Source organism: Triturus cristatus, chromosome 8 (assembly GCF_964204655.1).
Source record: "Triturus cristatus chromosome 8, aTriCri1.1, whole genome shotgun sequence".
Classification (NCBI taxonomy): Eukaryota; Metazoa; Chordata; class Amphibia; order Caudata; family Salamandridae; genus Triturus; species Triturus cristatus.
The window spans coordinates 294,034,126-294,057,063 of record NC_140591.1 but is presented as its reverse complement, the minus strand read 5'-3'; the positions used below and the strand labels follow the sequence as shown (position 1 = coordinate 294,057,063).

General features: G+C 47.6%; 1 protein-coding gene across 8 annotated transcripts in view; it reads right to left on the bottom strand.

Moving 5' to 3' along the window:
* Window positions 1–22,938, bottom strand: part of PARP4 (poly(ADP-ribose) polymerase family member 4) — a 2,159,601-nt gene that overhangs the window by 1,794,226 nt on the left and 342,437 nt on the right. For all 8 annotated transcript variants that reach the window (XM_085621544.1, XM_085621545.1, XM_085621546.1 and 5 more), the window contains exons 9-10: window positions 13,564–13,701; window positions 13,282–13,455 (exon numbers count right to left, since the gene is read on the bottom strand). In XM_085621544.1, the coding sequence (XP_085477670.1) occupies window positions 13,282–13,455; window positions 13,564–13,701 (312 nt within the window). The remainder of the gene's footprint in view (window positions 1–13,281; window positions 13,456–13,563; window positions 13,702–22,938) is intronic.

Sequence of the window (22,938 nt, the reverse complement as noted above, 5' to 3'; positions counted from 1 at the left end):
CCAGAGGAAGCGGTTGAGGAACTCGAGGTCTAAGATAGGACGCAGGTCTTTGTCCTTCTTGGGTACCAGAAAGTAGTGGGAGTAGCAATCACGACCTACTTCTGGCACAGGGACCCTTTCAATACCTCCCTTGGCCAAGAGAGCTGTAACTTCCCAGCAGAGAAGGGCCAAATGATCCTCCAATATGTGATGGAAGGATGGCGGCAAGGAGGGAGGAGTAGTCTCAAAGGGGAGGGAGTCGCCCCTTTGGACTATTTGCAAAACCCACCTGTCCGACGTGATGTTGTGCCAGTGGGGAAGGTGATGGCGAATCCTGCCACCCACTGGCCTCTGGTAGCCCTGAAAGGTCGGACTAGGAGGGTTTGGAGGCTGCTGCAGGGGGGTTATGGGTGAACTGGCCCACCGGCTGGCCCTCAGACCTGTGTCGCTGGGCCCCACATCCGCAGCCAAGCACAGGCTGGGCAGCTTGCGTGAACCGGTGGCTAGACTGGGCCGAATGTGGTGGGGCACCCCTCCCGTAGCCACTAAAGGGGCGAAAAGCAGACTGAATGGGGTGAGAGTTCGCCACGAGGCAAAATGATCTGGCCATAGCCCTAGAATCCTTAAAGCGCTCAAGCGTTGAGTCTGCCTCACCCCGAAAAGCGAAGGCCATCAAAGGGCATATCCAGTAAGGTCCAGAAAACCAAGGCGTCCTCAACCAGGCAGAGCGCCTCAGGGCTACTGACTTGGAAACTGTTCTGCCCAGTGAGTCGGCAGTATCCAGCCCACATCTGATCGTGAATTTGGCTGCGTCTCCACCCTCTTACCACTGCACAGGTGAGAATGGCCACACTGTATGGGTATAACGGCCCAAAAGGCATGCGGTATTCACAGACCGCAGTGCTAAACTGGCTGAAGAAAACATCTTCTTCTGAAGATAGACCATCTTCTTCCGAAGATAGTCCAGCTTCTTGAACTCTCTATCTGGTGGAGCAGTAGGGAATGCGCCCTTAGAGGATAAGGCTTGGACCACCAAGCTCTCAGGGGTCGGGTGTTGGGAGAGGAAAAGTGGATTGCCTGGGCCAGGCGGTGGCGTCGGGCAATCATCGTGTCCACAGGAGCACCTGCGATGGCCTTGGACCAAGTGCCCAGAAGGACGTCCGTGAAGGCTTCATTGACGGGCAGAAGGGGTTCCGAAGAAGCCGCCGCCGGTTGAAGCACCTATGTCAGGAGGTTAGTCCTGATTGCCACTGTAGAAAGCTCCAGGCCCAAGGCCTCAGCCACCCTACGCAACACCACTGCATATGACGCTCCCTCCTCCATAGTCATGGTAGGCGGAGAAAGCATGCCTAGGTCTGGGGATGTATCCAGACCACTGGCGTCACCCAGGTCCTCTCACCAGTCCGGCTCATCAAGTTGGTCAGCTAAAGGGTCCAAAGACCCCTCCCAGTCCTCCTCACCCTCCTCTGGTTGCCAGTCAGGACTAAAAGGAACACCAGGGATGAACAGTGGCACAAAAGTGCCCTCCGGCGCCAGTGCCGACGTCGGTCCGGCGCGGTGTCCAAGTCGGGGGTGACGCTCCGGTCGGCGGCATGAGCGGCGTCAGGGGCATCGTCTTCGGGATCGGTGCCAGGGATGGTACCATCAGGTCGATCAGCATCAATCTGGATCCTGGCCTGGATCCTCGAGGGCCCTAGAGTGCTGGGGCTGGAGCCGCCGGTATCGAAATCCCAGGGCTCTCAACGGAGTCCGTGGGGCCCGAAGACGGCCTGCAGAGTCAGGCTGCCCAAAGATGCTGTGAAGCGCTTCGTAGAAAGCTCAAAACTGAGCAAGGGACGCACCGGGAAAAGGAGGGAAGCGTTGAGCCGTCTGTTGCAGGGTAAAGGAATGTACGAGGCAGGTAGGTATAATGCAGGGGAGTCTAATTGGCCTACAGAGTTTCGGGGTTATGAAAAAAAAGTCCAAATCAACACTGTCCACACTCTCTTCAATGGGGAATCAGCTCTTCGCTCCTCGGAGATCACGTTGTCTTCACAGACTTTCCCAAAGTAGCGGTATGCAAAAAACCAAAAGAAAACAAAAGCATTAATATCAGGCGGTTTTGCAGCGATGAGGGAAGGGGTTAGTGAGGGAGCACCAGTATGCCAGGGACGTGAAGGGGTAGGGGCAACCAATCACCGAGACACGGGGGACGACCCGGTAAACAAGGCTATGGATCCCACCCAAGTTTAACTGCCACCCGGGTACCTGGTAATCGCCCGTCTCCCAGACCCCCGGAGTCGGTCACAAACCTGTTGGTGCCACGAACCTCCAGGTCCGTGGCTGGGCGCTTGGCGGGGAATGCCTCCTGGCTCCTCGTCGTTCTGTCCAGCGTCGGGACTTGGTTCCTCAGTAGTCGCGCGCCGTCCTCTGGTTTCCGCTGGCTTTGGAAGTCGTGGATCGTCTTCCTCACCGTTCTTCTCACTCACTTCTTGATGGGTGGCCCAGCCTTTAAATATTGACGGATCACGGGGGCGGGGCCTTGCTGTAGGTTGGCCCCAAAGATAAAGGGCCAGAAGCCCGGGACATCCGGAGTCCCAGGATCGCCAATGGCAACCTCAGCGTCAGGAAGAAAGAACAGACGTCAGAGCCAAGTGGCGGTGTCTAAGTAGACACCGCTACATCATTCCGGCGACCACGATGCTAACGGTGGATGAGGATTTGACCAACACCACTTACCGATGCCCAGTGATACTGCTCAAGAAAAAAATCTCCGGATCCAGTCTGACGCCTGGGGTTAATTCTAAGGTAAGGAATCTATAACTACAGTCTCTTTCAGATCACTTCTATTTCAAGGAGGCTGCTTTATCCATTCTGAGCCCTGGACATGCATAATGCCAATCATATGGACTAGAGGACATCTGACAGGGTCGTCTTTCCTCTTGCCAGGACTGGATCAATCCATGGTGAAAGCATTAAAAAGTAATTTGAGAGGTTATATATGTGTGTGATGCCTTGTATAAGGTAACACAATCAATAGTATAAAGTGGGCATATATCCCTGGCATATAGTGGGCATCCCATGCCTAAATCTGATGGCTACCCATGGTATATATTTGGGAAACATAGCATAATCTGCGGATCCCTGGCATCTAGTGTTCACCAACAGCATATGATAGCCAAAATGGCATACAGTAGTGATCCCTCACATGTGGTGGCAATCCCTTCCCTAAGTTGGACATTCAATCCCTGGCACTTGCTGGTGATGTCACCCTTAGCTGCTCGTGGGATTCTTTCTATTGGTTGGGTATCACTGACTTATGTTGATCTTTCCTGTCAAAAGGTAGACATCCCAGATATTGAAAGAGGGGGGCCTCAAAGATACTGATAGTATTCTATCCCTGGTATCCTTTCATGACCCCTAACACTGAATGGGTATCAATAACATAAGGTAGGCATTCACTGCATAATATGAGCACCCCCAGTGCATTGTGGGCACCCTTGGACATGCCAGTATTTAGTTGTGACACTGAAATTGGAAGAACATCCCAGCCATCAGCTGGGAGAGCCCTCGTATCTGGTAGGCAGAAGGTGGTAAATGCTCTAATCTGGTTCCTTTCCTGGTATCGGATATTTACCACAGCATATGGAGGCCACTCCTTTAATAAAGTGTGACATATGAGGCAGAAGGTAGAAATCCATTGCATAAGGTTGACATCCTATCCTAGGCATCTGATAGACAACCATTCCATAAAATTGGCATAAATGATATTTGTTGATACACAACTAGCAGGGATCCCTGGAATACCATGTGAATCCTCTCCCTTGTATCTGCATGTACAACTAAAATGTTCTCTTTGTTTACAAACGTGAAACGCTGGTGGGCACCTAATATATATATAAATGATACAAGACATTTTGAAGAGCCTTCAGGTAGCTCTTCACAGCCTGCATCCTACCTTATATGATCTGTTAGCCAGATAGTGAGATGATGTTAGGTCAAATTTATTAATTAAAAGTTTAATGCTTATTTTGCATATGTTTAAGTTAGTATACCTAGACTTATAGTTGATATACCATGGCCTCAAACTTCCTGTAAAATACATGTTGTTTTAATTGTCATGTTTAAAGGCATGGCGGAGTTTTTTTCCATTAACAAGAAAAACGTAGAAATCGGATCTCCTTTGTGGTGCAGCTTCTCGTACTTTATCTAACTTGTGCTTCGAAGGAAATTATGCTAGAGATGTTCTCATAATGTTGCAAATAATCAAGGCTGTTGCTGCTCACAGTCATGACTGTTAAGTTTATTCATTTAAATAGTTTATTGTTTGACAGCACAATGTTATATCCACTTGTATGTAGGCTACAGGGCACACTAGAAAATGAATATGTATGCGGTTCTTTGGGTAGCCTGTTTAATGTAACACAATGTTTGAAATGTTGATTGTTTATTTCATGTAACCTTATTAGTTCAGCACTATGATACCATCTCACATTATGTCAAGGGCGTTCTTTTCACTCTTCTGAAACTATACAAAAGTGCATCTTCATGTCAGACTGTTTTTAATACTATACTTAGGTTACTTCCGAGGAAAAGCTTTAATGCCTATTTTCCAGAGGCAGATTTCACGTCGGTCCTCTTTCTGACTTTGTACTTTGAAACGTTACAGACCTTTTGCCTACTTTAATGAAGGCAGACTCTATGGCAGTGTTATTTGATTCTGTGCTTAAAACATTTTTGACTCGTTACGAATTATATTGATGCAGATGTAAACTATTGTTTTGCTTTCTGTAAGGATAACTAATTTTGAATAAACCTTCATGGTTTGGACCTCGAATGTTGTCCTGTGTAGGTTTTCTTTACTTTCCCTGGGTTCTCGTCCTTTGAGACTCACACTGTCCTAGCCCTCGTATTGGCCCTATAATATTAATTGAGAGCGAAGTGCTGATCAGTACAATAAACACCTAAAGGAGTATATTGGTAATATAACCATAGAAACATGTGACACTCTGTCTGACAACTACTTATTTATATTAGACAGTTTATTTTGGACCAAAATGTCATCTAAAAGGAAAAAGTCATTATCTACTTTGGGTGTGAAATCAATTCCATATATGCAGTAGCTACTGAAAGTAGAAGATAACCAGGAAATGTATCCACTTGCAGGTTAAACTTACATATTGTTACCTACAAGGGGGAAACTATGGGTCGCACTTGGGCAAATAGGAATATCGCACGCCTGTGGGGGGCATCGGCTCCTCCTAAACTAGCCGACTGGCAAAGAGACATGGACTGGTGTATGCTGCAGGAGAAGACTGTGTATACAATGCGAGGGTGCACCCGGAAATGGGGGGAAGTGTGGGCGAACTGGAATGCATTCAGAGGTCACATCTGTGAGCCATCGCAGCCCCGCCGGCCCGGCACGGAGACCCTGGACTAGCCGGACAATGCTTTGATGTACTAAATACAGTATACTGGCCCTACTGTGTAGCTGCTGATCTAGAGAAAGTGCTGTAAGTGAAGTGACCAAGTTGTTTATTTCTTTGTTTTTGCAAAATAAAACAGATTTAACCCCTTCAGTGCCCGCCCCTTTCCCCGCCCAGTGCCGGCCGTTGCATTAGCGGGCGGGGTCTATGACGAGCTGGACTCGTCATGGGCACAGCGCCACCGCGGCCCATGACGAGTCCAGCTCGTCATGGGCACTGAAGGGGTTAAAAAAAAAAAAAAACTTACATATTGTATTATAGGAGCTTATTTGGTAATATCTGTTTTGTTAAATGAAGAAGAAAGACAAAAGCAGGAGAAAAAAGCCATGGAACGTGAAAGGAACAAATCAAACTCTCAGTTTAATGTAAGTAATTTTGTCACTTTTGTCTATTTACTGCACTGATATTTCTTCCTCACTGATGTTTCAGAGATATTCTATCTTGCAATGTCGTTGTGCAACATCATATCTATGAAATCACACAAGAAAAAAGTGGTTTGTCGAGGTTATTTGCTTAATGGTCTTATTTTTTAATTGACATGTTTTTATTAGGGTTTTTTCATGGAATGCATTACAAGTAAGAATCATCGGTATTATCATAAGTTCTTGTACTACGGCACAGCATAACATTAGGGATCTATAGGGAAGTTAGCGTGTGTATGTGCTGCAGTCCGTCAGTGGCTCATATCTTTCGTGGTGTCTTGAGAGACTCGTCTTCCCAGTGGTCGGCTCCGTCTGGCCCCCATGTTTGCCGACCTAGTCGTGCCTACATTTTCGGCCTCGGTCGGGGGACGGTCGCCCCTTCCTATCGAGGTCCGAGCTGCGGTCCCCTCCCTCCTGGATTCCCTGTCATGTCATGTAACTACAAACAACTGTGTTGAAACCGCTAACTGGGGCTCTTGCTGCCTACGGGGCGGCTTGAACAGGGCTCTTGGGTAGGGGAGGGGTCTCGTAACCAGGTAGAGTAGGGGAGGGAGGGAGATGATGGGGAGAGCATGGGGGGGAAGAGGGAGTGCGGGGTCGGCAGACGAGAGAATCTCGTGGTAGATTGGGTATGGGCCAGTGGTAGGTGTGTGCGGCGTGTCCCGGGTATCCCTGGGTGGGGGGGGGAGGCGGGTCCGCTACCTGACATTAGGCGGGGGGGTCGGGTTCATACGTGTTCTCGCGTCTAGGCATGTTGTCTGCCTTATGGGTTGCCTGTGTCTCTTGTCGTATCGGGGCCACCGGGGGGGGCCACTGGGGCGTGGGGGGCGGAATGTGTTAGGTCTAGGGTTTCCCCCGTTGCTCCTGTTTGCTTAAATAGGATGAGGAGCTGAGCCCACTCCATAGATATCGGGTGTTTGCGGGCGCCGTTCGCCTCCTCCTCTCGCAGTAGCTCCTCCTCTGCTGCACCCCACTTGAGCACCGCGCCAACCCATGCCTGGCTGGAGGGCCCCTCCGGGGCCCTCCAGTACATCGCGATGTTCCTCTTCGCGAGTAGAAGGGCCAAGGAAATGAACTTCCCGGATACCTTTGCGGATTTTCTCCTCGGGGTCATCCCCAACGCGCATTCCTCCCATGTGGTGGCGGGCGGGAGGTCGGTCGTCTCTTGAAGGGCTTGGTGTACTCCCCCCCAGAAACATTGTATGGACGGGCAGGCCCAGAACATATGTTTGAAATCGGCGTCTACTTGGTGGCATCGGGGACATTCGAATCGCGTATCGGGGTAAAACCGGTGGAGCCTGTCCGGGGTGAGGTATGCCCGGTGTAGGATATTAAATTGGATATTTTTAAAACGCGCATTCCTGGACACCTTTTTAGGAGATTCCAGGGCTTTACGCCATTCCGCGTCGTTGAATACTCTGCCGGCGTCGGTTTCCCACGCTTCTCGGAGTTTGTCTAGGGAGACGTCTGTGAGCTCCCGGATCGCTTTATATAGCCAGGTGATGAGGTGGTTGCCCGCCCCCATCCGCAGCACTGTGTGCAGCACCGGGTGTGTCGGTGGTTCCCCATCGCGTGTATGCCAGAATTGGCCGCCACTCTCCAGCAGCTGTCTGTGTGTCAAAAACTGCCCCTGAGGGAGGTCATGCCACTCCACCAGCTGTGCGTACGTCCGCAGTTGTCCCTCTTGGAACAGTGCCTCCATCTCAGTGACCCCGTGCTCCGTCCACACTCGGAGGGCCTCCGCAGTGTAGTATCCGCTCCGTCGGGGGAAGCCCACAAGGGGGAGCAGAGGGGAATATATCGGCTGGCCCCTCGACATGCGGTGTATCCGCATCATGCATCTGCGGGCTATAGCAACCTGGAGCGGGTGTGTACGTGCCGGTTTGGAGCCCGGCATGAGCAGCCGGCGGATCATCGGTAGAGGAAGTTTGCCGCCCTCCGTGATCGTTTCCCCCACCTGTCGCTCCGCCGTCCAGTGTGACAGCCACTGGAGCTGCGCCGCGAGAAAATACGATTCAAAGGATGGCGCTCCCAGGCCGCCAGCGGTCGTGGTTGCTTAATGGTCTTATAGAAATAAAAAAGGTTTCTGCCCCCAAATTACCTTGAGGTCTGCAATCACAACCTTGCTATCTACAAATAAGGGTTAACTCACAGGGTTAAATACACTGATAAACAGCATAGCACTCCAGTGGGTCTAATTTTTTACTGTAGGGGCAGACAAGGTGTGAGGAAATAGGGTGCATTATATGGTGTGGTTGTGCGACCTCACCGTGTAATACACATACCAACCCCTTTAGGACCCCTGGGTTTCGTCTGTCAAACCTTCAGCTGAACCCTGGGTAGATGTGGCTCTGAACAGCAATTCTTACCCAAACGAACAAGCGTAACACATTTAAACAGCATCAAAACAAGTGAAGCGAAAATTGAAAGGGCAACAAACAAATCTGACAGTAATTTATAAAAAGAGACTGCATTTATATGTATTTTAGCCACCTCAACAAAACAATTCCACCAGAGGGTTATGGAGATAAAGAATTTATAAGGTATAGTAAATTTAGTTATTTCATTCAACTGCAAAGAAGCATTGGCAAATTCAACGAATTTGACACTTAGAAAATGTTCACCAAAACGTTTGGGCTAGTTGGAATGTGATCACAGCTAGTAACTTTAGGAGACCAACTGTAGTAGAGAGCCATTCAGGGAGACCAGCCAGACCCTCAGAAAGAGTTACCTCAGCAAAAGAAGCTGTCTTCAGTCAGTTCTAGGCACTTTTATCCTTTGCAGGTGTTTTCTTTGGAAGTGGTCCTCATGAAAGGGATGAAGGATGTCGAAGATGCTCAGAGGATGCGGGCGACGGGGTTTTGCTGGACTCCTCCTCGGTACATGAAGAGGGTGAGGCGGTTCTGGTCACAGGGCCGATGTCCCACAACGTATTCTTGGTGCTGGCAGAAGCCCAGTCGCCACCAAACTAGCAGTCGCCAAGTATTGCGGTCACAGGCCAATCTTTCCTGGGTCGATAACTACCTCCACCACTTTGACGAGACTCTGAGGTTCAGCAACTCGAGTGCAACTTTGTGCAACAGGTCCGACCTAGACCGTAGCGCTGCATGTCGACAGTTGGTGGCAGTTTAAAGATCCCGGGCTACCAACTTGCCCCAGCAGGCTCTCCAGCTTTTGTGTCCCTATGCTGTGAACAGGAGGCCAGCTCACTGATCCTTGGAGTTTCTTGGCTTTGGCTGGACTCCAGAGACACCACCTTCCCGAGCAGGACACAGCAGGCACAGTCCCTCTCCTTTGCTAACCACCAGATTCAGCAGGTACAGTTATGCCGGTATAGCCTCTTTTCTGGTTCCACAGTGCAGTTTTTCTATGGTCCTTCTTCCAGTCAAGTTGAGATATGAGTTCGGGGTGCCAGGGGTTACCCCACTTATGCTCAGAAAAGGCTCTCAGGGCAGGATGCGTCTGGTAGCCAATGAACTACCAGGTTCCCTCCCACTTGATGGCACCTTCCTGCGAAGTGTGGCATCTGGGCATCATTATGTGTACTTCCAAGATAACAGGACCCCTCTCATTGTGTGTGGAGCTCCCTAGCCCATCCCAGTAGTGTGGCTACCAAGGGGACTACAAGCCCCTGGAAAACTGGTTTGGCAACTGGTTTCCTCTCTCCTTTCCCAAGTGCCAGCCTGAACAATGTAGTACCTCTCCCAAGTGTTACCCATTTACCGTTTAAAGGTGGCTTCTCCTTTGAAGCTCGCCTGTGGGCCAACACCCGTGTGGCTTCCTGCAGGAGGGAGGTGACACCTCCTTCCAAAGCAGGCTTCTATTGTATCCTTTCCTGGGAGTCGTTACGTTAGCACGTCTCCCCAGGTGGGCAAAAACCTGTCTCTGCGACAGGACACCGTATGCAACCAGTGTGAGCACAGGGTACTAAAGGCAACAACATGGCAACTTTGATAAAGTTGCACGCAGCAACTGGTTACATTAATTTCGACCTGAGAATCAAGTCGAACTTAATGTAATGAGTTGTTTGATACCTTGGATGACCCGCTTTGGTCTCACCAGCAGAGGGCTCAGCGTGCAACTCTGAATTTGCCAAATGGGCGACCAAACTTTTCCACAGTAAAAACAACAATTCTGCTTTTTTACTGTCAGACCATGTAAAGTTACATGTTCTGCCCGTGGTATATGGAACGATGGATTAAACCCAGATCTCTTGATTGGGGTGAGTGGTTGAAAAGTTTCAGCACTCCATCCATCATCTTGTTGTGTTTGCTAAGTGTGCCCTAAGTGGCCAAGAGTAAGCCCAGACGTGGGTCCCTTGCTCGCTGTGCCACTGGATTCAAGATAGCCTGGCTGATGAGGGGTGCAACCCCGAAACCGGTACCAGGATGCTTGTTACTGCTCCAGGCAGGACCTCGCCTGGCATTTAGGCTGGACTGTTCCCATGAGGAGGAGGGTCAAGATTGATTTGCATACGGCTGGGTCCAAACTGAGGTGGCAAAGTGAGCAAAAGAATAGTGGATTAAACCCAGATCTCTTGACTGGGGCGAGGGATTGAACATTTTCAGCACTCCGTCCATCATCTTGTTGCGTTTGTTATGTGTGCCCTAAGTGGCCAAGGGTATGCCCAAATGTGGGTCCCATGCTCGCTGTGCCACTAGATTCAAGCTAGCCTGGCTGATGAGGGGTGAAACCGTGAAACCGGTAACAGGATGCTTGTTTCTGGTCCAGGGAGGACAGGGCTTGGCAGTTCGGTCTAGACTGTTCCCCTGCAGAACAGGGTCAAGACTGATTTGCATATGGCTTGGTCCAAACTAGGGTGACATAGTGAGCAAAAGAATGATGGATTAAACCCAGATCTCTTGATTGGGGTGTGTGGTTAAAAACTTTCAGCACTCAGACCATCATCTTGTTGTGTTTGCTATATGTGCCCTAAGTGGCCAATGATATGCCCAGACTGGCTCCGTTGCTTGCTGTGCCACTGGATTCAAGCTAGCCTGGCTGATGAGGGGTGAAACCCCGAAACTGGTCCCAGGATGCTTCTTTCTGGTCCAGGGAGGACCTGGCCTGGCAGTTCGTACTGGACTATTCCCCTGATTTGCATATGGCTGGGTCCAAACTGGGGTGGCATAGTGACCAAAAGAACAATGGGTTAAACCCAGATCTCTTGACTGGGGGTGAGTGGTTGAATAGTTTCAGCACTCCGTCCATCATCTTGTTGTGTTTGATATGCTGTACCCTGCCTTCGGACTAGATAGGCCTGCCATAGGGGTGACTTACACATATACCAGGGGAAAGTCTGCCTTTGCCATTTCTTTAAATGGCAAAGCCGGGCCAGCAGTTAAAACTGCTCTTCAAGTGGCGGGCTTGAACTCTCGTTTTACTTGTGTACTACCCAGGGTAGCACAACCAGAGCTGCAATCCCTGGGGGGAGCATTTAACTTACAAGCCCTGGTAAAATTAACTAGGAACTCACAGGTAAGTTAGCTCAGCCAATTAGGTAAAAGCTAATTCCACAAATCAGTTTAATGGTAAGGGCACAGGCACTGAGGTCTGATTAGTAGACCTCACTGCATGCTCAGAGTCGAACAAACAGCAGCATTAGTCCAAAAACTTGGGGGTGGCCATACAAAAGAGGCACTTCCTTACACAAGGCCTTCATGGATAACTTACAGTATGCTCCATATGTTAAAGCAGGACAGTTGGGGTCGAAGGTTACAGCACCCGATGCTAATACTGAAGGAACTTCAGAAGTTGCCTGTAACGCTGTATGACCATTTTAAGATGACTTTCCAGGGAGCCTAATACCTTGTATAAAAGAGACCACATCAAGTTTAAAAGAAAATGGAAGTTTTAAAGAAACTGCAAGGGTATCACTCAAAGGAGGTTATGTTGTGGATCATGGACCTCTGTTGTACAATTCCCTTCCACAGGAAAGAGAACCTCTGATTATCAATGTCCTCCAGAAGGGCTAGAAATACATGATCTCATGTGCAATGTCATACAAAGTGAGTTAAGACAGTCCTCTCTCTCTAATAGTGTTAAACACAACAAGGCTTTAGTAATTGGCAGTAAATAAAAATGGTAATTACAAATGAAACAGATACTTAAAATTACTGTTATTCATAAGCATCCTCAATAAATCAAAATAGGAAATTTCTTTCCATTCAATTTCACGTAACCTGACTAATATCATTTTGAAATTCTTCTTTCTTAATGGCTTTGGGTTAAAAAGGAAGATGTATGACTTTAAATAAGATGTCATTTTAAATGATTTTGCAATGTAAGTACTGACAACCTCTTTTTTATATCATACTCTTCATTTGTGTCATTTTATTGGGGGTATGTAAAAATGTGAACTAACAATACTAAGTGCACAAAAATAAGGAAGCCTTCCAAAACAAAGCTTTATATTGGGGTGCTGTGGTGAGAGGGAAGGGATACTGTCTAAGAAGGCTTTGCGGATTGTGAAGATGTGTATTTTGGGACCATTCCTGAAGAGTGCAAAAAAAGGACCAATTCTGTGATGGAAAAAGAGGTTGTTCAAATGTTTCAGTCCAAATGCAGAGAACACCTTGTCAATAAATATATGAATACAAAGAAAGTATAATTTTTCACTAACCTTCTTGCACCCTTCTCTCTGAAAATTAGTAAGCTTGAGGTATTCCTGAAGCAAGGCTCATTCCAATACTTGGGTCAATGTGCTCAGTGGTTGGAACGGTAAGCCTAAACAATGTATGATGTTCACAGGAAACTTTTTAAAATGTTCTAAACATGCTCCTATACAGTTGTCCACGTCCGATATGTTATTGTGCATTTGCTTGTATCCTGCGTATAAGATAAAGCCTCGTCCTTTTTAGGTCTCGCCTGACCCAGCGCATGCGCTGGTCTGGCGAGACTTATTGAGAGGGCTCCAAAAAGTGCTACCAGGCCAGCCTAGAGCTACAGTGCATGTGCGCGGGCGCGCGCGCTGCACTTTATCGATTGCCTTCACTTTTGCGGCCGCTTTGATGTTTGATCGTTATCACGATCACTTTCATTTTCGCTGCCGCACGCCCGCTTGGCATAGCCAAAAGGTCTCGCTTTTGGGACCTTATAAGTATTTAGTTATGCAACTGTTGCATGGCTAAACACTTACAAGGTCCCAAAGGCGAGACCTATTGGCTATGCCAATGCTTGTTTAAACTCCTGTTTGGCAGTCAAACCATATGTAGATATCACTAGATTAGCTTGTGATCTAAGAGTACCACAGTGCACTTATGCACATTACACACAATCCGCCAAAGGCCTGCTTGTTTGACACTCAAACTTGTTCAATGTTCTTTAATGTAAAATACAGCAAAGTTCATAAAAATATAATTTATTGTTAAAAAAAGAAAACACTGTAATATAGCATTCAACCAATCATGTTTTACCTGACAGAGGGTTTCTTTGGAGGATAAAAGCTTCTTGTTGATGTCAAGGTCTTTTTCGTTTTTATGGCGGATAATTCGATAAAACTCTGACATCAATGGTATCAGCGTGTCTTTGGGATCTTCTCTATCCAAAGCCTTTCTCACTTGCAATAGGATGCCTTCTGCTTTGCTCACCTTTGATATCAAAATACCAATCACATTAATCATGAACCATGGATACAGCACATTATCGTGAAATTGCCATTATCAATTTGGAGCTCAGTACACAGAATGACAACTCACATCATTGAGACTGATACTGTTCACTGGTTGGAGAAGTATATGGTCCAGGTGACCAAGCGCTTCAGTCCAGATCAGTTCCACAAAAGTACTGATCTCCGGGGCCACAGTGGTTGCATTTATAGCATCTTGAAGAAGCATCTGTTGAAAAGAAACCACTTTATTTCGGAAAACGTTTGCCTTCATTACTTTGTTTCCAAAGTTAGCCTCAGTACCCCATTCATATTGTCACTCCTCCCCTTAAGCAGCCTGTCCCTCATACCAAGCAACAGCCCGACTATTAAAGGATCAAGAAGAAAATTTAAATTGGCTTAAGTAGGTTTCATCTTACATTTGCAAAAAGGTTCTAACTTTTATTCTAGGAGTACAGATGGAAAAGTACAACAACTTTAGTTTCGAGGAGTACGCTCATCCATAACAAAGAATTTCAACAAAGTGAAAGATTTAATGTGCAGAGATATGCCATTATTTGCATACGTATTTTTTTTTGTTTCTGCATGGGAAAAGTATTTTTTATCTGTAGGGGATAGCCTTCTCTCTCTTTCATGTCCCATAAAATACATGGGTGCTCCCTCCCACTGGCACCCGGAAAACAGACTTATCACTGGTCCTGACATAATTAATTTATTTGTGGGAAACTGCCATCAAGGCATATGTGAATGCAAGCAAATCTATTTTGTTTTATTTTATTAATGCGTTTATGTACCTTACATATTCAACTTGCATAACGCTTCAGGGTTATGGCAGTACAGTTATATTTGACATCAGCATAGTGAGTTTTCTCCCCCCGCCGCCCACCACTCCCCTTCCCTTGTCTTCAATAGCGCCACCACATTCATATTTCAGCGTCTATATAGTCCCGCCATGGCGATGAGCGCTCAGCTTGCATTTCTAGCAAAAAAGTTGTGGCAGGGCCCCACACATCTTTGGGTCGTGAAGTTGTTGGTAATTCTTCCGCAAATATGTTGAAACTGATCTCTACAATGCGCAATATCCTTCAGCAATTGCTCCACCTTGGGAGTCGCCTTCTTTCCCCAGAGCATAGCCACCTGTCTCTTGGCTAGTAGTTTGATAATGTTTACTAGTTTTCTATTTGCTGGTTTATAGAGTTGGCTATACCTAGTAGACAGAGCTGTGGGGTACAATCTATGTGCTCTGCCACCATTTCAGACGCCATCTGTGTTACCTGAATCCAGAACCGATATATGAGTGTACAGGACCATGACAAGTGAAAAAAATCTCTCTGCATTTTGTGCTCCTCGCGTCTGCCCGGAGGCCGATTTTATATAATTCAGGGGTGTGTGATAAAGTTGTTGTAAATATTTGAAATGTATTATTTCAAGATTACAATTAGCAGTAAGCTTCCCCATAAGCGCACAACTGGCCTCCCAGTTCTACTGTGTCAGGGGTGGGTCCAGCACTGCATTCCATCGGCTGAAAGCAGCCCCTGGCTCATCTTTCGCTTGTCGTTGGAGTATAATCGTGTTACTAGGTGTTTCCGCGAGCTGCTAGTGGGCATCACCTGTAGCACTTCTATGTCCTTGGTTCCTCTGAGAACTGCAGATATAACTATCTCAACACCGCCCTGATTCTAATATATGTGAACACTGTCAGAGGTGTCTTTAGTAGCGCTAAATTCGTCTAGTGTCTTGAAATTCCCCTCCCTGTAAAGGTCTCTAATTGTGTCCAACGCTGCCTTCGCTAAAATATCTATTGACTTTGGTTCTTGGGTCTCTGATTTATACGGGTGGAATCGCAATGGTAGCGAAGGTGCATCCATTGGTGACCACTTTACCCTGTCGCATAATGCCCGCCAGGCTTTCGAAGTGTTACGAATGGTATTAATTTCTAGTCTGGTGATCTCTGATCGTTTGTATAGCAACACTGCTGTGAGGGGTGTCAGGTGTGCACCATCGCTCTCTACTGCCAGGTGCGGTAAGAATAGTGTAGGATAATACCAGTAGTGCACAAACTGCACTTGAGCGCAAAGGTAATACAAATAAATGTCCCGGGCTCCAAAACCTACCTTTTTATATGGTTTTGTCAGGGTTGCCCAGCAGCATCCAGACTGCTTGCCTGCCCATGCTAGGTGTATCTTGTGTGTTTTGAAAAAATTGGAGGTCAGCGCTATGGGTATGTTGGTGAACATGTATAGAAACCGAGGCAGTATAACCATTTTCATGATCGCTACTCTATCAGCCAGTGAGAGCGGTAGACGTATCCACCTGCCCACTTGTTCCGTTAGTTTGGTGACTGCTCTCCCATAATTTTGCCTTATCACCGTCTCTGGGTCTCTGTGTAGCCATACTCCTAGGTAATTTACTGGCTCCAGACTCCACTTCAGGGTGTACTCCAGTGTCTGCGATTCCGTGACTTGTGTAAGGGGGAACACCAATGATTTATTCCAGTTGATGTTCAGCCCTACGTACCTCTCATACCGTATGTATGCACATAACAGTTTTGTTTCCGGATCTCGTATATATAATACCATGCCTGCGTACAGGGAGAGGGCCAATGGGTACTGTCTGAATTGCAGGGACGCATCAGGGGCTTTGACTGGCTTTAACAGTGCTATTATCAGAGCTTCAAAAAGCGTTTGTGGCAGAATATATCTACTATGTGCTTCATCATACATAACTTACAAGTGTGGTATCAAGATGCTGGCATATGCTTTATAGAATTCACAAGGGGATGATCAGCAAACACTTATTTATAAACATGAATTGATTAGCTGAAATCGTTATTCTCATCAAGTGAAACCCAAAGAATTTCACGGAGACACGTATTAAGTTTTGATAATTCTTTTTCTTCACGGTGTAGCCAACGCGTTTCGTCCCTTCACGGGACTTCTTCAGGGCTCAATCATGTGATATTTTCGTGTGACAGATGTATTATCTCCAATGTTCAACAACATCAAATTTTCGTTCTGTTTTCTTAGCAGATGTTTAATGGATCCAATACTCCCAAATAAAGCTATTCCTTTTTCAAATATTAAGGGCCTGTGTCGGCCACTGCATCTGTAGTCCTCGATCAAATGGCCGTCTGCCCCCTTCAAGTGATCTCTGGAAATTGTATCTTTTTCTTTCTTTTTTTTATACCATTTCCAGAGATCACTTGAAGGGGGCAGACGAGCGAGAATTTGATGCTGTTGAACATTGGAGATAATACATCTATCACATGAAAATATCACGTTATGAGCCCTGAAAAAGTCCTGTGAAGGGACGAAATGCGTTGGCTACACCGTGAAGAGAAAAAAGAATAAAGAATTATCACAACTTAATACATGTCTCCATGAAATTCTTTGGATTTCACTTGATGAGAAGAACGATTTCAGCTAATCAATTCATGTTTATAAATAAGTGTGTGCTGATCATCCCCTTGAAAATGTTTATGTGAATTTATTCACTTTTTGGGAATTAGGAGGTCTTTTTTTCCATGATTGTTGCACCACATATAATAGATTCCTACTTAAATACCAACGTGCGGTATTGTTTCTAAGGCCTCCTTGAAAATTGCTTGGTGTATAGAATTTACTGGGGAGGCCATCTCTCAATGATGCCTTCCGGTTTGGTAAGGTGCGTATAGCATCAGCTACTTCATCTGTTGTGATTGGCTGTGGCAGAAACTCTCTCTGTCCCGGTGAGAGCCATGCTAGTGCCACCTCTTCCAGATACTCTATTGTATCTTCCTCTCCTGTAGCTTCGCCTCGCCCATACAGCTAGCCGTAGAACATCACAGATTGCGATAGGATAGCATTGGTGTAATAGCATCTAACTCCGTCTGCAGCTTCTATTTCTATGACATATGTTTGCGATCTGGGTTTGGCTGGGTTTGGCTAGCTTTGAGGCTAGGGAGCGCCTCAGTCTCCCACCCTCCCCATATGATCTTGCTTTCCATCTACGAGACATATGCAGCACTTCCTGCTCAGATGTGCTGGTGTATTCTGTGTGGCATTCTTTTATTTCCACCAACAGCTTGCAGTCTGGGTTCAGCGCGTTCTTTTGGTCTAGTGTTTTCAGCCTATTTTCTATGTTTTCTAGCTGTGTGCGCAGTGACTTTAGGACCCGAGAGGTGCTGTCTTCTCCACCCAACTCTGGTGGGTTCCGCCTTCTCCCCTTTGTCGCGGCCCTTCCCATTCTTTGCTCCGGAGAACCCCACAAAAAGCTGATCATCCACTAGACAGTCCTGGAAAGATCAACTGATTAAAGCCCTTATGGAGCCTAACCAATGCAGTCTCTCCAGCTATTTCAAGGGCTGAGGGGGAGCAGGGGACGCTAGTAGTCTGACTGATTGCCCAACATGAAAAAGAGTTACAAATTCCGGTAAGAAGACCGCCCAAGTCGGGCACATGGAATAGTCAATTTGCTAGACCAGATGGTTTAATAAAATTAAATCCTATAATTGCAATTTTTTAACTGAAGTCCCATAGTGATCTGGTCATGCTTCCCATGCTTTGGCAGAGACTTAAACACAGTGTACTCTGGGGAAGACATTGAGCGATGGGGATTTTGTACACTAATCTGTAGTGCAATACAGCTATGTAGCACCTTTCAGTTAATAATAATGATCAACAACATAAGTATTATGTAACTTAAGATTTACAGTAGTGTTATTAAAACATTAGGTAAAGTAATCACAGGGTCCAATTCTGACATCTTTTTAAAGTGATAATAAAGAAATATTGTGCTCAGTGAGCATGAGGCCACTGAATGTATTCCTCTAGAAGAAGCATTAAAAGACCTCCAAGCCAAGCACCTATCCATAATTGGTAAATTATCTATGAAAACTGAAAACTATTCAGCATGAGATGGTGGACATGATAATACTGTACAGTACGAATAGTGAATAGAAATGGCAATTGTTTGTTGCATGTAAAATATATCAGATCCGGAGAGGGGGTTGTCATGTGGGCAACCTAGTGCGGTGCTTTACTGCAACACAACATGCGATGGGTGAGGAGCCATGCTCCTGGCCACTCTTTATGACTTACAGGGGAGGCTAGGGCTGTTTAATCATAGGGGGACCTGGGGGGGGAGCAAAAAAGACACTTCAAAACTGCAGTGAGAGCTGCCTACACAAATCACGGCTCGCGCCAGGAGATCAGCCTCGAAGTACCAGGCTGCAACAGGAGTGGCCAGTGAGGCTAAGGCTGACTTCTATGCCCTTCCCGCCAAGTCGGGAGGCCTACAACAAACCTCCCCAGGACTCCCACTACCCCTCCTCCGTACCCAGAGGCTAATGGACTGGGAGCCTACACAGCATGGTACAATAGGAACCCAAAAAATGTGGCTCAGGTGTGCGTACTGGCCTTGATTCAAGAGCCTGGAAAGATGGGCGCCCAAAGTCTGCTTCTTATGCAGTGTTGGAAACCTCAATTGATACATATAGCCATGTGCAATGCATGTTGCCCCAATGCACTTCAACCCAACTAAGGTCTGGGTGCACAGACTCTGCTGTGGAGTCTATCATATGTTGGCATTACCCTTGCTGGCCGGCCCGCCTGGTTATCTATAGTGCCGAGACCACGGACCTCATACCTCACAATCGTTCACTAAAAGACAATGAAGGCAAAGCCAAGGCACAATCTGTGATATAGTACATACTAATCTCACCACCTCTCTTAGTGTGACTCACCTCTGATCTAACTACATGCTACTTGCCAATATCATCAATCGCTCACAGCATTAAACCAGACGAACTTGGGGGGTGTAAGCGGGACGAAAGGAGGACGCAACAGAAGGCGCTTAGATAAGGGGGCTTTATTAGCAATCCAACTCTATAGCCAGGGTACGGGCTGGTTTAGTTTTTATAAGTCAGTGAGGGTCTGGTCTTCAGGTGCCGGGATCTCGTTATCGCCGCGGTGCGATGGTCTTCTTTGCCTCTCAGGGGTCGGAGCTCTGCGAGGGTTTTCCGGGGGCGTGCCTGGGATAGCCACACTCCTCCGGGGGTGTGGCTCGGCGAAGCGTGGTTGCGGAGTCCTCCCGTCTCCGACTTCCCGTCCTCCGTGGCGCTTCTGCTCCTCGTACGCTGTTCCCTCGGCTCGTTTTCCCACTGGAAGTCTGCCTCACCGTCGCTCTCCTTCTCTCTCCTCTCTCCGGTGTCACCACCCACCCGGCTTCTCGGCTCTGTGAGTCTTATTGGTGGTCGGCTGCCAACGTCAGTAGAGGGGGCGGGGTTATCAGGAAAGGATTCCCAGTTAAAGGGACATGCTTCACCTTCAGAGTGTTCCGTAAGAGATGTTGTCCATGGATCGTCCTGAGGGACACAAAGCATAGGGCCCGTCAGTTCGGGTGATCTCCACCAGTCACCCCCTACGACGTTGTGTTCCCTGCCGTCCCCGTGACACTCCTCCACCACCGGATGCTCCCGCTCGGGGAGAGGGGATGTCCTAGACAAGTAATCTGCGCTGCCGTTTTCCGACCCTTTGCGATGTTTAAGGGAAAAGGAAAAGGGCTGGAGTGCTAGGAACCAACGGAGGACCCTTGGATTGTTTGAGATGTTGGGACTCATCCACTGGAGTGGGGCGTGGTCGGTGTATAACGTGAAGTGGCGACCTTCTAGATAATATCTTAACTTATCAACGGCCCACCTAATTGCAAGGCATTCGCGTTCAATCGTGGGATATCTTGCCTCTCTTGGGAAGAGCTTTCTGCTGATGTATAAAATAGGGTGTTCCATACCGTCAGCCAACACCTGTGACAGAACGGCTCCCAGGCCGTGATTGGACGCATCTGTATGTAGGATAAATGGCCTGGAAAAGTCCGGGGAGGATAACACGGGGCTGGAAGTGATGATGTCTTTTAAGTCACTAAAGGCCTGTCTCATTTCTAAGGTGGGCACCGTGAATATCTGTGGTTTTACATTTTTCTGAAGGGTGTCTGTCAGGGGAGAGGCCAGCTCGGAAAAGTTTGGTATGAACCTCCTATAGTAGCCGATCAGGCCCAAGAAGGCTCTCATGTCCCTTTTAGTGGACGGGAAAGGGGTGTCGGTAATGGCTTTCACCTTCTCTTTCTGTGGGGCGATGAGACCATGACCTAGGACATAACCCAAGTAGTTCACTTTGTGGAAGGCTACCCTTGATTTCTTTGCATTCACATGTAGGCCGGCCTTTCGTAGGGCCTGAAAGAGCGTGTGTAGATGCTGGAGGTGTGTTTTTCAGTCTGGGCTGAAGACCACAATATCGTCGAGATAAGCTGACGAAAAGCCTTGGTGTTCCCTCAAGACAGAGTTCATCAGACGTTGAAATGTGGCCGGGGCACCATGAAGGCCGAAGGGCAATACTGTGAATTCATAAAGACAGTCAGGTGTTGAGAAGGCGGTCTTCTTTCGGTCCTCTTCCCTCAATGGTACCTGCCAGTAGCCCTTGGTTAACTCCAGCGTATTGATGTATCTGGCTTCTCCTAGTTTCTCGATAAGCTCATCAATACGCGGAATGGGGTAGGCGTCGAAGGAGGAGATTTCATTGAGAGCACGAAAGTCCATACAGAATCGGGTGCTTCCATCAGGCTTCGGCACCATCACTATAGGTGAAGACCATTCGCTTCGGGATGGTCGTATCACCCCCAGCTGTAGCATGTCTCGTACTTCTTGCTGTATTGCTTCTCTTTGGGCCGCCGGTATTCTATACGGTCGTTGCTTGATGATCTTCCCTGGAGTTGTTTCTATTCGGTGTTCCACGAGATGTGTCCTCCCAGGGACGTCCGAAAACAGCGAGACGTGGGACTGCAGTACCTCCGTTAATTCCTCGGTTTTTTCCCGACTTAAGTCTGGGTTGATGACCAGCTGGTGTAGGGTGGTCTTATCCTTCCGTTGTGTGGGTACCGTGAGGCTGGTTGTCTTGGGCGGGGACCCATCCATTTCTTTAATATGTTGATATGGCATACCTGGGTCCGGCTTGGTGTGATCTGTAATTTGTAGGTGGTCTTCCCTATGGTTTCTACAATTCTATAGGGACCTTTCCACTCGCTCTGGAATTTGTGTGTGGACGTAGGCAGCAGCACTAACGCCCAATCGTTTACTTTAAGGGACCTCCACCTTTTCCCTTGGTTGTAGTAAAATGCCTGTTTCTCTTGCTTTTTCTCGAGGTTGGAGTACGCCAAGTCGCAGAGTTTTCCTAGTTTTTATTGTAGACCTTGTGTATACTCCAGCATCTCTCGGGACTCCAATATGTCTTCCTTTTCCCACGCCTCCTTCTTCATTTCCATTAGACTTCTTGGTTGGCGTCCGTATAACAGTTCAAAGGACGAGCAGCCGAGGCTGCTCTGAACCTGGCTCCTTATGACATATAAGGCCAATGGTAAAAGCTGGTCCCACTCTTTTCCCTCCACGTGTAGCATCTTCTTGAGTGTTGCTTTTAAGGTACCATTGTAGCGTTCCACCAACCCGTCTGTTTGCGGGTGGTACACCGAAGTCTTGATCTGACGTACGTCTAGGATTCGGCATACTTCCTTCATCAGGCGAGAGACAAACGGTGTACCCTGGTCCGTTAATATTTCTTTGGGGAATCCAACTCTTGAAAACAGCTCCACAAACCGGTCGGCTATGTTGCGGGTAGTGGGGGCTCCTAAGGGAAAAGCCTCTGGAAATCTAGTGGCGTAATCCACCACCACCAATACATACATATGACCTTTTTTTGTGCGGGGCAGAAGTCCTATAAGGCCCATCCCTACTCTTTCGAATGGAGTACCTATCACTGGAAGTGGCTGTAGGGGAACTGCAGGGGGTCTATGGGTGTTCCTTCTTTGGCAGACCGTACAGGTCTGACAGTGGGCTTTGGTGTCCTTGTAAATGCCTGGCCAGTAAAAATGTCTGAGTATGTTCTGTGTTGTCTTCTCAGACCCTGAATGTCCAGCCGTGAGGTGAGAGTGGGCAAAGAACAGGATTTGTTCATGAAAGGCTCTGGGAACTAATAGCTGGTGGGGATCAAAGGGGCCTCCTTGTCGGTATAGCAGAGCGTCTTTAATGAGAAAGCGGGGATAGCTACAAGGGACAGTGTCCACGGAGCTATGGGCTTGTTCCCATGCGTTAAAGAGGGTGGCATCGTTGGCCTGGGTAAATTTGAAACTACGGTCCAACAACCAGGGTTCCGGGGTTATCAGGGCCGGGGCAGTGACATTCTTTTTGTTGCCTGGGGATTTGTTCCCTCCCTCTGTGTTATTCAATACCAGGCGGAACATTTCTTGGAACTCAGGATTGTCGGTCCCAATTATAAGGTCTTCTGGGAGGCTATCTAGAACGCCTACTCGTATTTGGGTACTGGCCCCCGTGGAGTGTATAATAGGGATATCAGCTATAGGATATGGCTTGACATCCCCATGGACGCATCGAATGTGTACAAATGAGTCAGGTACTAACTGGTCGGGAGTTACCCACAAACCC